The sequence below is a fragment of the Myzus persicae genome, unplaced genomic scaffold (genome assembly GCF_001856785.1).
Source record: "Myzus persicae strain clone G006 unplaced genomic scaffold, MPER_G0061.0, whole genome shotgun sequence".
NCBI classification, from domain to species: Eukaryota; Metazoa; Arthropoda; class Insecta; order Hemiptera; family Aphididae; genus Myzus; species Myzus persicae.
The window spans coordinates 507,265-523,251 of NW_019104400.1; the positions used below are offsets into that span (position 1 = coordinate 507,265).

Consider the following 15,987-nt stretch of genomic DNA (forward strand, 5'->3'; position numbering starts at 1 on the left):
TGGTACTTTTCTGTTATCCCTACTACCACGCCGATGCTGTGACCACAATTCGCTCGATTACCTATAATTGCTGACAGTTGTTGTATTTCCGTCATTGTATTTAATAAATTTTAAATTAATTATGAATCTGTGGAATTTACCAAACCGTGAAAAAGATGCGATTGAATTTTTTCAAGAGAAGGGTTTACTTCCGGGGCACCGTAAATGCAAATTCAAATATTGAATTTTAGACTTCAGTAACCGTGATTTTTTATTTTTATTTGTAATATTTAATATCTTGATGAATTATTTATGTTTAATGTTATAATTTCTAGAATAGACTTTCAACTGCTGTGATAATTTTAGAATATGTAACTTGACGTTTTGTGATAATTCTGAGGACATAATATACTAATTTACTTTATTATATAAACGGCAATCCATGTGTTTTATGTATTAAATTATAGAACTATCTGGATATTACTTTAGTAGTCGAGATAACAGAATTGAGTGGTCACGGTAGTCGCGGCATCGATTGGTAGCAGGGATAACAGAAAAGTACCAAATATTTTTATAACAAAAGTCGCCCTTGGCTGTGCGTCAACATTCGAGTGACCTAACCTCCGGCCGGCACGTCCTCCACTAACACTGTTAACTCGTCGACTATTTTAGTATTTTATCTGCATCCTGCTCTTCCGGTCCGACGTTCAGCGTCGCATCTCGCACGGACGATCCGGGCGCTTCGGGGAGATGCGAAACTTCGTCACCGCAGGCGAATTCCGAACTCACATCTTCGCACAACGTCTCGGCGATCCCGTCTAGAACAGACGACACCACCTGGACTCCACTTCGGGCTGCACGACGTCGTCGATCGTGTCGTCTACTTCAAGTGCGTCGATCGAATCGCATAATATGACGTTCTCCGTTTGTATGGTAGGGCCGGTTTCTCCTGATTGGCTGGTCGTATCTGATCCTGGTTGTTGTTCTCCGAGGTTGGCGTTATCCCCGGTGCCTTCGTCCTCCATCAATATGACGTCACAGATGGTCATTATATCGGCGTGGATTTCGTCGATGATCGTTTCGACTTCTGCGTTCGTGATGTTTGGTTTGGTGTTTTTTGGCAGTGAATTTCTAGTTTTGTGATCAGTGGTGTCGGAGACAAAATTTGCAAGTGAATCAAAATAACAATCTCGCCTCAAACAATCGACGAAAAATTAAAATATCCCCCTGACGACGCGTCCGACGTCGTTTACAACTAGCCAGCGAGTCGTCGTTCTTAACGGCCGGCGTTTGGATTTCGGGCACGCTTATTTTTCCAAACATACTAAAATTTCCAACCTACACTATATTTTAACGAAGATCGGTACTTCGATTTTGTATTTGTTCTATAGTTTTATAGTTGTAGAATAATAATAAATAACAACTAATACGTCCTGTAGTATTTTAGAAGCTGCAGGGCGGAACGGAATGAATATATTTATCTAACGAGGACGTGAGTTTTTTTTTCTTGTATGTGTACATGTTTTGTAGTAGAAAAAATACTTTGATATTTGTTGGAGGTTTCAAATCAGTGAACCTTACTCCAAATTAATGTATCAATGTTTTTGAAACTGCCATTATTCAAAAAATATTACAAATAATTGTTTCCGAACATATAATTAAAAACGTTAAACCGAATTCGACGTTAATTGCTGCATCTTAATGTTATGAGAAGGGTTCGGATTTGAAGGCAATATAATCAATAAAAAAGGCAAAAAACGGCATTTAATTTAAATATCAAAAGGCAATTCATAAATATACTACAAAATAAAATAGTGAACATTTTTAAACACTTTCAAATACACACATTTTGAGAAAAATACAAATTAAAAATGAGCCTGAATTCTAAACTACATTAAATTTATGCTATTTTGTATAAATAGATTAGGTACCTTTTTCTTTAACCAGGTTTGTCCTAAGAATTAGTTAAAAACAATTTTAAATATTAACTTACTTGAGTTATACTAGTTAATTTAATGCAAAATAAACTAGTTGGTATTAAAAAAAAAATTGACTAGGTACCATGTATTTTGATAAGCTGTCTTCAGAAAAACGGCTACGGTTAGGGGTTAAAATATTTTTGTACATCGAAAACTATCTTTCTACGTCCACCGAAGTTATCGGGGCGTATTTCATACTTAAATATTTATCTAAATTAAGATTGCTACTTGATAGATCGTCGTCGCTTGTGGTTTCTCCATTCAATACTTGGTTGATCTTTTTGATATTTTCCCATCCTTTGTTCTTCGATATAACTTTGTTGAACCTAACCAAATACTCGATAAGACGATATCGATAAATATTGCAAATAATAAAACCCATTTGTAGCGATAATACGCAAGCTGTGTATAAAATTATAAAATCAATTGAAAAATTAAACACAAAATAAGCATTTATAAGTACGAAAGGTAAAGAAAGGCAAAAAGGCATTAATAAGTAAAAAGGCAAAAAAAAAGAAGATCCATCGTCTAAGAAATTAAATGAAACACATTTTTGTATAAAAATTATTTTTCTATTATGATTAATAAAAGAAAGGCATTTGCCTTCAAATCCGAACCCTTACTCATGAGTAATGTATATAACTTGGATCATGTGTTTATATTTATATAACAGCATTGTATTGTCATTGGTACAAAAAGAAGTACAAATGCTCACGCACCTTTTGTCAATAGTCAATACTTTATTTAACTATAGGTAATCTAAATTATTATGAGTTCTGTATTACACAGATTCAACAGTTGTGTCACAAACACACTATTTTTGTGCATTCAGGTCTTAATTGTATGCAAGTATGGGTGGGTAGCTCCAATATGTGCCATTATGGATAAAAAGTTTGTGACCCAGCTGGGCTTCATTAAATATTTATTTTATGTCATGTTTATATCTAACGTTAGCCAAGCACATAAGTGTAGTTTCATACAATGTTATCATAGCCATGGCTGTAAGTTATCTCGAAGGACCGAACTGCTCGATGCGCGTAGTTGTAACACGGACTAAGATATTTTATATCTATTATCTATGGGTTCAATATCAACCCAGGTTGGAACAAATATGTGTCAATATTATTTGTCAATACTTAATATTTTCCAATATACTTTGTTCCAAATGTTTTGTGGAATAAAAGTTCATCGGAACACCTGATGTATTCTGAAACATCGAGTAAAATTTAGATATTTTGGATAAGTTGGAACAAATAGAAGCTGAAAAAAATTATGATCCAGATTTTTTAAGATCCACAAAATAATTGTTCAGAGAGATTTTTTTTCACAAAGTATTTGTCCTGAAAGATCTTAGTTGTAGTTCTGCAAATTGCAAAACACTTGTTCCGATGGACTTTTGTTAAACGTTTGGAACACGTGTTTTGCGGAACAATAAGCAATGTCCCTAGTTTGATATCCTTATCTCTAGTCTTCGTGGCCGTGGGCACGATCACGATTAAAGATAGTACTATCTTAAATCGTGCCGCGGGGTTACCTATGGGCATAGAACAATATGCTATGGGTTGATAAGATGCACGTTATCAAATATCAATTATTATCAGCTTATCACCGACGATAGCCGACCTCGTGGTTCGTCGGTTCGTGGTTGTGTTTAGTGTTTACTATTTTCAAATTTTCTAACTAATTTTGAATTTTATTTTGACATTTATACCTTAAGTCTTATATGTTTAACGCTATTTTAGCAAGATGAAACCTCACCGGCATAAAGAATATAATAGGTTTAAGGTAAGAACCCTGTACAGTAATAACAAGTTTATTATAATTTTATGCTTGAAATATTTTAGGTAGGTACCTATATAAAATAATATTGTTATTTTAAGTTAAGTTATATTTATAGTATTAATATTAAATATAATTCCAATTTGCAACCATATTATGTTAAATATTTATATATTATGTTTTGACTTTTAGTTTCAACCATTCAGTGAGAGAATATCAGAAATTGATGTTGACGTGTTCCATCGTGTTGGACATAGCAATGAGGACTTTGATGACACTCAAAAAACTCGATTTTCCCAGGCTATTGAACGATGGAATGATTTAAACAGATCTGAGAGTTATAATCAATTATGCAGTAATTTAAAGCAGTCTCAGTTGGAAAGCTTGCCTCAACTCTTGGCAAGAAAACATGAAATAGCACAAGTCTTATTTAAATACATGGATGATTCTGATCCACTTTCAATTCAAGCTGCACTCGAGTAAGGCTTAACTCATATTTTAATTTAAGACTGCTGTATATTGTATACTGATTTTACTTGTTTAATTATATTATGGTATTATTATGTTAAAGGTTTGTTGTTGCATTTGCACAAGACTTACAACAAGAATTCTATGAATATTTTCCTGAGTTTTTAAGACTTTGTATAAAACTATTACGAACAAAAGATGCTGAGCAAATAGAGTGGTCATTTACTTGTTTAGCTTATTTATTCAAGTTTCTATGGCGTTTAATTGTGCGGGATATCAAACCCGTATTTGAGTGTATCGTTTTGTTGCTTGGAGATGACCAACCACCCTATGTGAATGATTTTGCTGCAGAAAGTTTTTCATTTGTAGCCAGAAAAGTAAAAGATAAGAAAAACTTTTTGAAAATGGTTCTCAAAAACTTAAAACATAAACGAGATGTAAATATATAGTTTATTAAAATTATTATACTTTGTACCTGTGTTTTTAATTAATTTAATATCTATATTTCAGAGTATATATGGTTGTTCTAAACTTCTTTTTGAAGTAATTAAAGGCATGGCTGGTGGCTTACACACTTGTGCAGATTACTTTTTACCGGTTTACTTAAATTCTCTTGCTGACATGGATATCTCATATAAGTTACTGAATGATGTATTGGACATGTTATTTGATAATATTCTTGGACATATTGAACCTAAGAAGAGTATGCCTATATGGGCAATACTCAAGGTATAATTGTTGAATAAATATAATATTTTTTCCTACTACATTAAATGTTTCTAATTTAGAAAACAACATCTGAGTTTTTAACAAATTACAATAACAATCAAAATGAAAGGACTACTGACAATTTAAATCAAGCTTTGATTCTTTGCCATCGATTTGTAGCTCATAAAAATGGATCATGCATTCAAAATTTGACCGAAGTATTTGAATGGGTACTTGGTTATTTGAATTGTGCACCCCAATTAGCTCAGGATCATTTACATACTTTGAGTTCCATTGTAAGCACACTCTGCCTATCAAATATTGGTCTGCCGTCATATCAATCTAATGTTTTAATAGAAAAAGTAAGTAATATACATATCATACATTAAACTTTCAGTAAATTTGTATATTTTAATTTCTAGGTTATGTCCTTAAAAAATATCAACATTTTAGTAGCATTTACTGAGCAAATGTACACATATATAAATTTTGAGCTGTCAATTATACAAAAATTTTTAAATTTTGTTGCTGAACTTATTAATGCAAATCAAGAAATCCCAAAATCTATAATTATTTGCTTATCTAGATACTTAAGTGATAATTCTCCACTCAGATCTTATGGCTATGACAAATGGAGGATTAATTACAAAAATACACTTTATGGAAGGTAACACATGATTTAATATAATATTGTATACTGTTATAGTCTTCATATAAGTTAACTTTTCATATTACATTCATGTTACATATCTGTTAGAAAGTTTCACAACCTTAAGAGGACGTGATATCTGCATGTGTTGTCTTTGTCTTACAAGTGCGTAACATAGCGAATTTTACGCTTAGTAGAACACGTGTAGCTCCGTTAGTTTAAAAACTAGTGCGAATTGACCTCTTATAAAATCTAAAGATAAGATTATTATCTAGGCAACCTCATAGGTTTTTTATTATATTTTAATTTTAACACAAGTTATGAGTATTTTAAAATTGTAAATTTTTTATACATCTTAAAATACTTATAACTCGCGTTAAAATACAAATATAATAAAAAGCCTTTGAGGTTGCCTAGATAATATTCTTACCTTTAGATTTTATAAGAGGTCAATTCACTTTAATTTTTAAATTAACGGAGCTACACGTGTTCTGCCGAGTGTTCAATTTGCTTTGTTACGCACTTGTAAGACGGAGACAACACTTGCAGGTATCACATCCTCTTAATAGATTTAATAAAAATTTAATTTTGTAATAGTTAAGCTTATGTTAATACTACATTGATCTGATTAATAATTTTAATAATAATACATTGTTTATTTTTTTCAGACATAATGACAGTGAGATAATTGGGAACTACATAATCAAACAATTAGAAAATCTTCAAATTAGCAATTGTGATTCTGACGATATTCCATGTTATCTGATTTTACTTCAGCATTTTTGTCACAATGAAACAGATTCTACAAACGTTTTAGAAATTTTGTTTGAATTAACAACAAAAAAATTAGAGAATACTGATGTTATAAATCTTTTCTCTTTTCTTAACATTATTGAAACGATTTTGAGACTAAAAGAAAATTTTAAAGATTGGTTTGATTTGCATGAATTAATACCTAAACTTAATTCACTTCTAAATAATAAGTTTGGATGTTGTGCTTTAGTATTGGAAATAATTCATGTTTTAATTTCTAATTTACAAATTCAAATTAGTGATAATTACATCAAGGAATTAGAAACTAAACTTATTGATTTATTGTCATCACCATATCATCAAGTACGTCTTACAAGTTGTAAAATATTAGTATTATTAAATTCGCCCACACATACACATCTCACGGAGAGGAATAGTCTATTCAAATTATTGGAATCTGTAGAAATTGTACCAGTTTCATTAAATGAATATCGAGCTCGTCTCTTACGTATTCAACATTTGGATAATAATGATACATTTTCAAATGCATACAAAACAGTTGAAGACGCATCAGAAATTGCTGTAAAATTTCTTTTAGGCAATCTACATATCAATTTCAGACCAATATGGGATCCAGTTGTTAAATTAATAGTGTCTCATGCTAGAGCATCAAAATCATTTTGGCCTGTTTATGAAAAACAACTTGAGCTGAGTGTCAAACATGATAATTATGTCATCAAGCCTGCTGAACCTAAAGAAGAATTGATGAGTAAATTTATTATTTAACTCAGCTGTTGGTTCCAATTTTATAGTTTTTATCAATTTTTCAGGTGACTTTATTGCTGAACGTTATAAAAAGTTGAATAACACTGCAGAGCGTGTAGATATAAATAATTATAGAATTTTACTGTGGAACAGTATGGTAGATTTTGGAGATCTAATAGAATTGAAAAATAAAGATATCGTAACACATTTTCTCAAATTTATTAGGTAAAATGTTAATATATTTACTATGTTTTAAATAAATAAAATAAATAAATGTAATTTTTATTTAGATCTGAGTACATGCAGAGCAATTCAGAATTAGCTAATAGTTGGAATATCAGACAAAATTCTGATGAAGAAATTCTTGAAACTGATATTGAAGATAATTTAAATGAAACCAGTTCTGAAGAACCGTTTAGTTCAAATAAATCTCTCACCAAGTATGATCTAGTTCCAGATCGTCTATATTGTATAGAAAGTTTGATGATATTGTATAATTTATTTATTTATCTATTTTTTAGATTATTACTATCTCATTTAAAGTTAATGTCAACCATTCGTAACCCTAAAGGAATATATAAAGAGTCTGAAGTGTTTGATGTTTATTTAAGTCTTCTTTCCAACAAGAATGCTGAGATACAAAAAGCCGCTTTTGATTGTTTGTTAACATATAAACAAAAACATGTTACTCCTTACAAGTAAGACAACTAAAACTAGTATTTATTGTTGCAGAAAACAACTAATTGATTTGATTTGATGAATATTAAATTTATATTTTAATAATTTTTGTTTTACAGGGAAAACCTTTATAAATTAATCAATGAAAAATCATTTAAGGCTGAATTGGTTATGTTTAGAGTAGACTCGGAAAGTGAAGCAATATTATCAGAGCATCGACCGCTTTTAATGCCCCTTATAATGAGGTAAATTCTAAATTGTAAACAGTAATGTAATACGTTCATGTGTATATAAATATTTTGTTAGGTTTTTTAAAATGACATATTTTTTATTTGTTAAAACATTGTTATTTTACAAATAATTATATTTTAGGATGATTTATGGTAAATTATTGGGTGGAGGTGGCCCCAAGTCAGGTAGCAAGTGTTCTGGACAAAATCGACGAACTGCAATCATGCGTTTTCTTGTTGGTTGCGAAGAGCGTGAACTCATTGTTTTCATGCAAATGGTATTCAGGGTGCTCAATTGTCAAGTTCAATGTAAGATATATTGTAGTATTTAATTTTAACTTTATATAAACAGTATTTTTTTTTTTAGTTTCCGAATGTCCTTTAGAAATGACACGCCATATAGTTGACACTCTTGACTTGGGACATGTCCTCCCACCTAGACGTCTTTTATCTTCAGTTAATATGTGTGCTGTTATATTAAAGCAATGTGGAGCATTATCAGGCACGGATGGTCTTTATTATATGTTACGAGTTTTATTGTGTGTTGGAGCTAATGTAAAAGCTATGTTGATGCATCGTTCTTCTGTTCATGCTGGGTACTTTAGCACAATATCTAAAGTTCGAGTTACCACAGTTGAAACCTTAACTACATTCTTTCAACATTTTGAAAATTTCTCATGGAATAAAAGTTTCTTGGACTCCGTATTTGAAGTGTTTATTGAACCATCATTGAGTAAAATGCCAGTCGAATGTTTGCAACATCCTACTCCTTTAATGAAATTGTTAGTTATTTGGAGCCAAATACCAAGGTAGTTATTAATAATGTACTATACACCTCGAAACCATAAGATTACTTTAATGATACATTTTATGGTTTGGTTACTTTATAATAGTTATTAGTCATAAATTACAATAGATGCATTGTTTTTAGATACTATTGTTTATTGGGATATCCTATAAATAATTTAACTCCGATAGAAATTTTAATAGATATATTAATATCAGACAAGACTCATGGTGGAGTTAAAAAAATTATTCTTGAAGTTATCGATAGACTATTAACTTTTGATGGAACTTATAATGATGCCATGGATGTTGATGTTCCAGCTCTAGATATACCTCTTCCTTCATTACCCTCAGAGTATGAAGGTAATGCAATTTATAACATCTAAATAATTAAAAATACTTACCTTTCATATATTTATGTTGTTAATTCAAATTTATTGTTGACAGATGTTTTAAATGTTGGTTCTCGTTTATTATATAATTACCTTCCAACTATCCTTAAGTATTTGTACAACGAATTATCAAAAAAAAGAGGCGTTGGCCTTGCATCAATCGAAATGTCTATATTGACTAGAGCTTCTGAACTAGTGCGAGATCAACAATCTAGTTCAAATTTACTGTCTTTATTGTTTCCTGTTTTATTAAAAAAAGCCACTGGTGATGATATGGCAATCGCTCCATTATTTGCTACTGTTAATTGTTTAGTAGCAAATGTGGATGATGTTGGATCATTGCCTAGACAGTTAGCCACTCTGTATGGTACTGTTGTTGGACAACACAGTAGAAATATGTTACTTGAATTCACTAAAATCATCTCTAAGAAAAGTCCGTAAGTAATTTGATAATTATAAGGAATATAATTTAATTCAATTATACTTATACATGTCACTCTACGTAGTACCTTAATTTGTTATGCTTAAATGAAATATTTTATTAAACAGGAATAGTAACATACATTGTGATATATTATATGATTTAAATGCTTGGGACAAGAGGCATTTGGATCAACCAGATTTTGATTGTAGGATGAATGCATTAAAAAAAATTAAAGTTCTGTTGGATAGTAATGATATCTCTGTGGAATTTGGTGCATTTGTGATTTATAATTGTTTTTATATCTTCAATAATGTGAGTAATAAATAATAATTTAACTAAGAATAAATCACATGCTGAAATTATTTAGATGCATTATTCAATTAATATTGTTTGTAGGTAAATGATATTGGTCTTAGAGATACAGCAAGTACATGTTTAAAAAATATTAGTTGTTATCTTTGCTTAAAATATGCAAAACAGTCATCTGAACGGACTTTTATTCTGGATTCTGTCTTGTTGCCATCAATACGCAATGGGATTCAAGGAAGTAAAGAATTGGTTCAGTATGAATCAATTTCACTTTTAGGACATTTGGTTTGTTACTAATTCTTTATGATGTATATTGCTTATAATTATTGTGAATTTATACTAATCATTTGTTTTTATTAGTCAAGAAAATGTGCCCATGTTCATTTTGTATTTAACGATTTACAACCTTTGTCTAATGAAACTGATCTGGAAGGTGACTTTTTTGAGAATATTCAACATTTACAAACTTACCGAAAAGTGAAAGCCTTACATAGGTGGGTCAATTTAGTTTATATCTTATAACCATTAATAATTTTGTTTTAAATATACTTAAAAGTTATTTTATTTTATTTGGTGGTATTTATGATTATTGTTATTTAGGTTTAGTGAAATCATGAAAAAAAGTTATCATTGTCCAAGACCTAAAACAATTGTACACTACCTTTTGCCATTGGCAAATCAATTTTTATGTTCTCCAAAATACTCTGCTAAAAACAGTCTGGTTGATGCTGCTATTGACGTAAGATTGATAGATCCAATATCTAATTGACCTTAACTAAAAATATCTTCATTCTAAATTTTAATTTACATTTTTAGGCTGTTACTACAATGAGTCGCATACTTCCTTGGCAACAATATGAAACTCTACTTAAACTTTATTTAAATAAAATGCGTCAGTCAATTGATTTCCAAAAACAAACAGTGCGCATTGTATCAGGTATATTAGACTCATTCCATTTTGATTTATCAAGAGCAGCTGAAAGAGAATCTCAAGTTATACAAAACTCAACTCCAGTAAAAAAGATTAAAGACACTTCTCAGAATGTAACCCAAAATGATAAAATAGAGATTGAAAAACAAGATGAAGATAAAGTTGAAAATGAGATGGAAGTAGATGATGATGTTAATGAGGATAATGATGATGATGATGAGAACGAAAATAATGAGATTAATGAATTAATTTTAGAAAAAATTCATGTTTTATGTCCATCAACAGCAATCAAAATTACTAAAGCAATTTCAGTAGGTTTATTGCCACAGCTCAACAAAAATCTAGCTCAGTATTCAGAGTCTGACCGTAGTCATAAAATTAATAGAAAACAAGCCGAATTCGACAAAGAAGAAATGGAAATGTTGAAAATTCCAGTTGCACTGGCTGTAGTGAAACTATTAAAAAAGTTACCAAAAATCATGCTGGAAGAAAATCTACAAGGTGTCTTTATGAAACTGTGTACATTTTTGAAATCTCGTTTAGAAAGTGTGAGACGTGTGACTCGTGAAACATTACAAAATATTATGGTAACACTTGGTACAAGCTATATGAGCATGTTATTAAATGAAATGACTGCATTATTAACACAAGGTTTCCAAGTTCATGTTCTCATTTATACAATCCATGCAATTTTTGTATCACTAAGCGAACGTTTTGAAAAAGGTCATATGGATAGTTGTCTGCCTTATATTTTAGAGGTAAATAAAAAATACCACTTTTAGTACTTAATACATTATATTACTGAGAAAATTTTGTAATTAATAAAATGAGGTACTTTAAATGCACAATTGCATTATGTTGATTATATTATACATTTATTTACTACTGGTGATCATAAATTTACAATATTATATTTTAATACAAATTGTTACTTATGTGTCTTAACTACAGGTTGTCAAGGTAGATTTATTTGGTTCAAGTTCTGATGAAAAAGAAGTAACAAAAATTGCAGGAAAAACTGTTGAAGCCAGAGGTAACAAGAGTTATAACACTTTACATATTGCTGCAGAATTTGTGACCGAAAAATGTTTAATTAATATAATCATGCCATTTAAAGACGTACGTATTAATAATGGTAGCTTTTATTTCAAGTGTGTCTTAATTTCAATTTCCATCACTATTATTTAGATATTGTTTTCAACATTATCGTTTAAAAACATCAGAAAATGTAATGAGAGTTTGCGGCACATTGTCACTGGATTAGTTGATAATAAATTTATTAAGACTGAATGCCTATTAGAGTTTGCATATGGTACAGTATCTCAAAGTATCCCAGCACTTAATGAAAATTCTAAACAAGAAATAAAAAAAAAAGAAGAGCTTAAGAAACCAGATTCATATATTATTCCTCAGGGTAATATTGGTATTATTTTATTAGAAAACACAATAAATGCATTCTTCTGTTCTGATTTTAGAACCGAAACGTACTTCTACACCATTTGATGGAACAGTGTGTGCTCGAACAAATGCCCATGAACTTGTTCAATTTGGTTTAAGTTTGTTTCAATTTATGTTGAAGCGTGAAATGTTGAAGAGTGCTGCTTTTTCACCTTTTGTTGATCCGTTTGTCTCTCTAGTAATGGATTCACTTAAATCTCAACACATAAAGGTAAACTGAAAATGTTTGAACAGCATAGAGTTCAATGTTTCAATTATTACAATATTTGTTTCATAAAAATGTATTTACAAAATTAGCTCATTACATTATCTCTTCAATGCATGACCTGGCTTTTAAAACGAGATTTGCCATCTGTGAAGGAAAATATCAAAACAATTTCAGATAGTCTGTTTGAGATTATACATAAATATGCAACCGGTCAAAATTGTACTGGAGACAATGCTGAACTTGTTATGTCTGCATTTAAGGTAAACACCAAAAAATTTTTATTTTATACTTGTATATTTATTATATAAGTTGGGTACCCAGTGTTAGCTTGTATTGTTGTTTAATCATATGGTTTTGTAATTCTCAGACACTTTCAACATTTATACGTGAAGTTAAATACCATAGGCTTGATGATGATCAACTGCGCCAATCTGTTCTTTATGCAGAACAAGAACTATCGACTGTTGAGGACGGAGGTTGTACTGTAACTACAACATTTACACTCATCAAATCATTACTTAGCCGTCAGCATAATTGCCCTGAACTTAAAGAACTCATGACTCATGTTGCAAAAGCTAGTATTACTTGTGAACGTGATGCTGTACGCACCCAAGCACGTCAAACATTTTATCAATACTTGATGGATTATCCTATTGGAAAGGCTCTAAATGGTCATGTTCAATTCTTTCTATCTCAATTAGAATATGAAGTCCAAAATGGACGTGAATCTGCCTTGGAAATGATAACTTTATTAATCAAAAACTTACCGCCTGTTAGTATAATGCATTTATCATGTAGTTTATGTAATAATTTTTATAACTACAAATTTTTTTTTAATCTTAGGATGTACTAAGAAATCATAGTTCAGCTATGTTTATATCACTTGGTGCACGAATGGTAAATGACAGTGTAGCATCATGTCGTAAAAGTGCAGCAGAAGCAATTACAATTATGTTAGGCAAATTGACCAAAAATATTATATCTACATTGTATGAAATAACACTAACTTGGTTACAGGGAACTAAAGTAATGATTAAACACATTCATTATTTCACAATATTAACAAAGTTGCATAAGTATATTTATAGATTATAAAAACTTGATTTTTTTATAGATTATTCATAGACAGTTAGGTGCTCAGTTAATAAGTTTATTTGTTAATGCTGAAGGCGAAGAATTCAATAATAGGGTAAAAACAACATTGCCACTTTTATCCAAATATCTAAAACGTACAGTTATTTTGGATGGACCTGGTCGTTTTGTTCGAATTCACACACCGGTTGAGAATGACCAAGACTTGGATCATTTGTTATTTCAATGCCTTCAAACGTGTGTAAATATTGCTAACACTTGTCCTAGTATATTTACTAAATCATCTTTAAATGAACATATCATGAATATAGCAGGTCAGTCAATATTTATTTATATTAATCATAGTTTTCAATGTTTAAAATATAAATTTATTTTAGTTTCATGTCAAGAGTTATTACGAGACGACCATGAATGGGTTAGACTAGGGGCTCTTCAATTTTTAAAGAAATATTTATCATCAGTAGATCTTAAGGCAGTTGCATTGTGTGCATCAAAAAAAATTGATAAAGAAGAAAAGAGATTTTTGTACTCAAATGCTCGACAGAGTGTAAAGAGTCTATGTTTAGATCTGGTTGATCAAATTATTCCAGGACATGAAATACTAGAAGATGTATTAAAAGATGTAAATATTTTAATTTCCAACTTTCTGAAAAAATTCATAATTCAGAGTTTCATAAATGTTTAAGTATTTTAACCATTGTGTTTAATTTATAGACCATGGAAAACCTGTTATTTTTATCAGATATTCTAAAACTTGTACAATCCAAAAAAGTCAAAGATGATAAAAATGAACTTTCTTTAGGATGGTTACTAAAAAATTTAAATAAACTTGTTTATATAGAAGTGTCAAAATACCCTCAACATAACACTGTGGTAATTATTATTTTCTTTCTATAATTTATTAATATGTTATGGAATATTTATTTTTCTCAAAACATATTTGAATTACCCAATTTGTATTATTAAATTCACTATTTTTATGTTTAGAGAAAAACAGTGTTTAAATTCTATGGTGCCTTGTCTCATCGATTAGAACGTTCTAAGTTGATTTCTGTATTAAAAATAATTTTAAAACCATTGATTCGAGAGCTTTCAACCACCGATGATGCTAGCATAGATAATAGGCGAATTGCTAAATCAGCATCGATAATTGTTAAGAAAAAATGTGGACCTGAAACATATAATGAAAATTGTTCTATTATTCAACGAATTCTTAACGCTAGAAGAGCATTAAGAAGGAAGGCATCCTTACTCCAAGTGAGTTATGATTACAATTTAAAATTATCTTTGTTCTACTTCTACAACATGTATTCAAGTATATAATATAATTATTATTATATATTTATGTATTAAAATTTTTTTGTAGTATTTAGAATAATTTTTGAATGAAGTATTTGAAAAGTATTTTAAATACTGTCTTGGACATATTTGTATTTGAAAATCAAATACTTCCATGTATATACTATTCAAAATTTCAAAGAATTGTCACTCACATTTGAGATTATTTTTTGATAATCATTAGTTTAATTTATTTACAATTAAAATCAAATTATTAAACATTTATTTTTTTGTTTAATTAATAAAAAAGTATTTTAGAATTAGTATACAACAACTTTTCATTTATTTATTTTATTTTCATTTTACAGTATAAAATTAAGCATTTAGTACACATTATTAATTTTACTTAAATTTGACATAAAAACTTTTTAAAAATAAATAATTACTAACTAAAACATTAAATGTCTTACTTACATCTTGTACGGTTGTACAATTAAATAAATACAATTTAAAAAGTATTTTTATCTGTTTTTAAATTCAATTTTAAAAGTATTTTTACAATATATGAGTATGTGTATAATACATACAATGCTCTTATATTTGTTTATTTATATTTTTTTATCAATGTTCAATGTTCATACAATATTACCACATTATTCAATGGATATACAAATGTGATGTAATTTTATATATTTGTTTTAATTTTAATTTTAGGTTGTTACCGATCCAGAATTAGCTGCCAAGAGAAAAATTGCTAAACAAGCAAAAAAGAAAGGAAACAAAAAGAGAAAAATGGAGAAACTCAAACAAAAAACTATTATAACCCGGATAAAAAAAGATATGGATTTGGAAGAGTATTGTTAATTTTTAATTCTTTATTATATATAATAAATGTAATTATTGAATACATAATATTAACTTGTCAATTTTAGTTTTGAAAAAATATCCTTTCGCATACTACAAATATGCAGACTTTATTTGTACACACAATGGTCTCAATGGTATATTTACAAATCAAATTTTTTGGTAAAAAATAATTCAACCTATTGCATTAACAATGTCTAATAGTAAAATAAATTACTTTAATAACAATAATAATATTTTTGTCATGCCAGCGCCTG

At 29.5% G+C, this 15,987-nt stretch overlaps 1 protein-coding gene across 1 annotated transcript; it reads left to right on the plus strand.

The window, feature by feature from the left end:
- The first annotated feature begins 3,704 nt into the window (after positions 1-3,704).
- Positions 3,705-15,745, plus strand: LOC111041886 (small subunit processome component 20 homolog). The gene is made up of 31 exons (XM_022326328.1): positions 3,705-3,743; positions 3,930-4,216; positions 4,309-4,642; positions 4,716-4,934; positions 4,994-5,275; positions 5,336-5,580; positions 6,231-7,084; positions 7,146-7,305; positions 7,371-7,520; positions 7,602-7,778; positions 7,878-8,003; positions 8,131-8,297; positions 8,356-8,797; positions 8,920-9,137; positions 9,222-9,603; positions 9,716-9,902; positions 9,987-10,184; positions 10,260-10,393; positions 10,500-10,638; positions 10,716-11,588; positions 11,782-11,949; positions 12,019-12,244; positions 12,306-12,499; positions 12,586-12,756; positions 12,864-13,268; positions 13,340-13,522; positions 13,611-13,902; positions 13,966-14,210; positions 14,303-14,461; positions 14,576-14,845; positions 15,581-15,745. Exons 1-31 carry the CDS (start codon positions 3,705-3,707, stop codon positions 15,728-15,730), a joined length of 8,076 nt encoding a protein of 2,691 aa, XP_022182020.1. The 3' UTR covers positions 15,731-15,745.
- The last annotated feature ends 242 nt before the right edge of the window (positions 15,746-15,987 follow it).

What these genes read in the sequence shown, in the direction of transcription:
- LOC111041886 (XM_022326328.1), top strand. Translation starts at nt 3,705, where the DNA reads ATGAAACCTCACCGGCATAAAGAATATAATAGGTTTAAG. An exon ending in GTCTGCCTTATATTTTAGAG is followed by an intron (nt 11,589 to 11,781) that starts GTAAATAAAAAA and finishes TCTTAACTACAG; the next exon opens with GTTGTCAAGGTAGATTTATT. An exon ending in ACATATCATGAATATAGCAG is followed by an intron (nt 13,903 to 13,965) that starts GTCAGTCAATAT and finishes AATTTATTTTAG; the next exon opens with TTTCATGTCAAGAGTTATTA.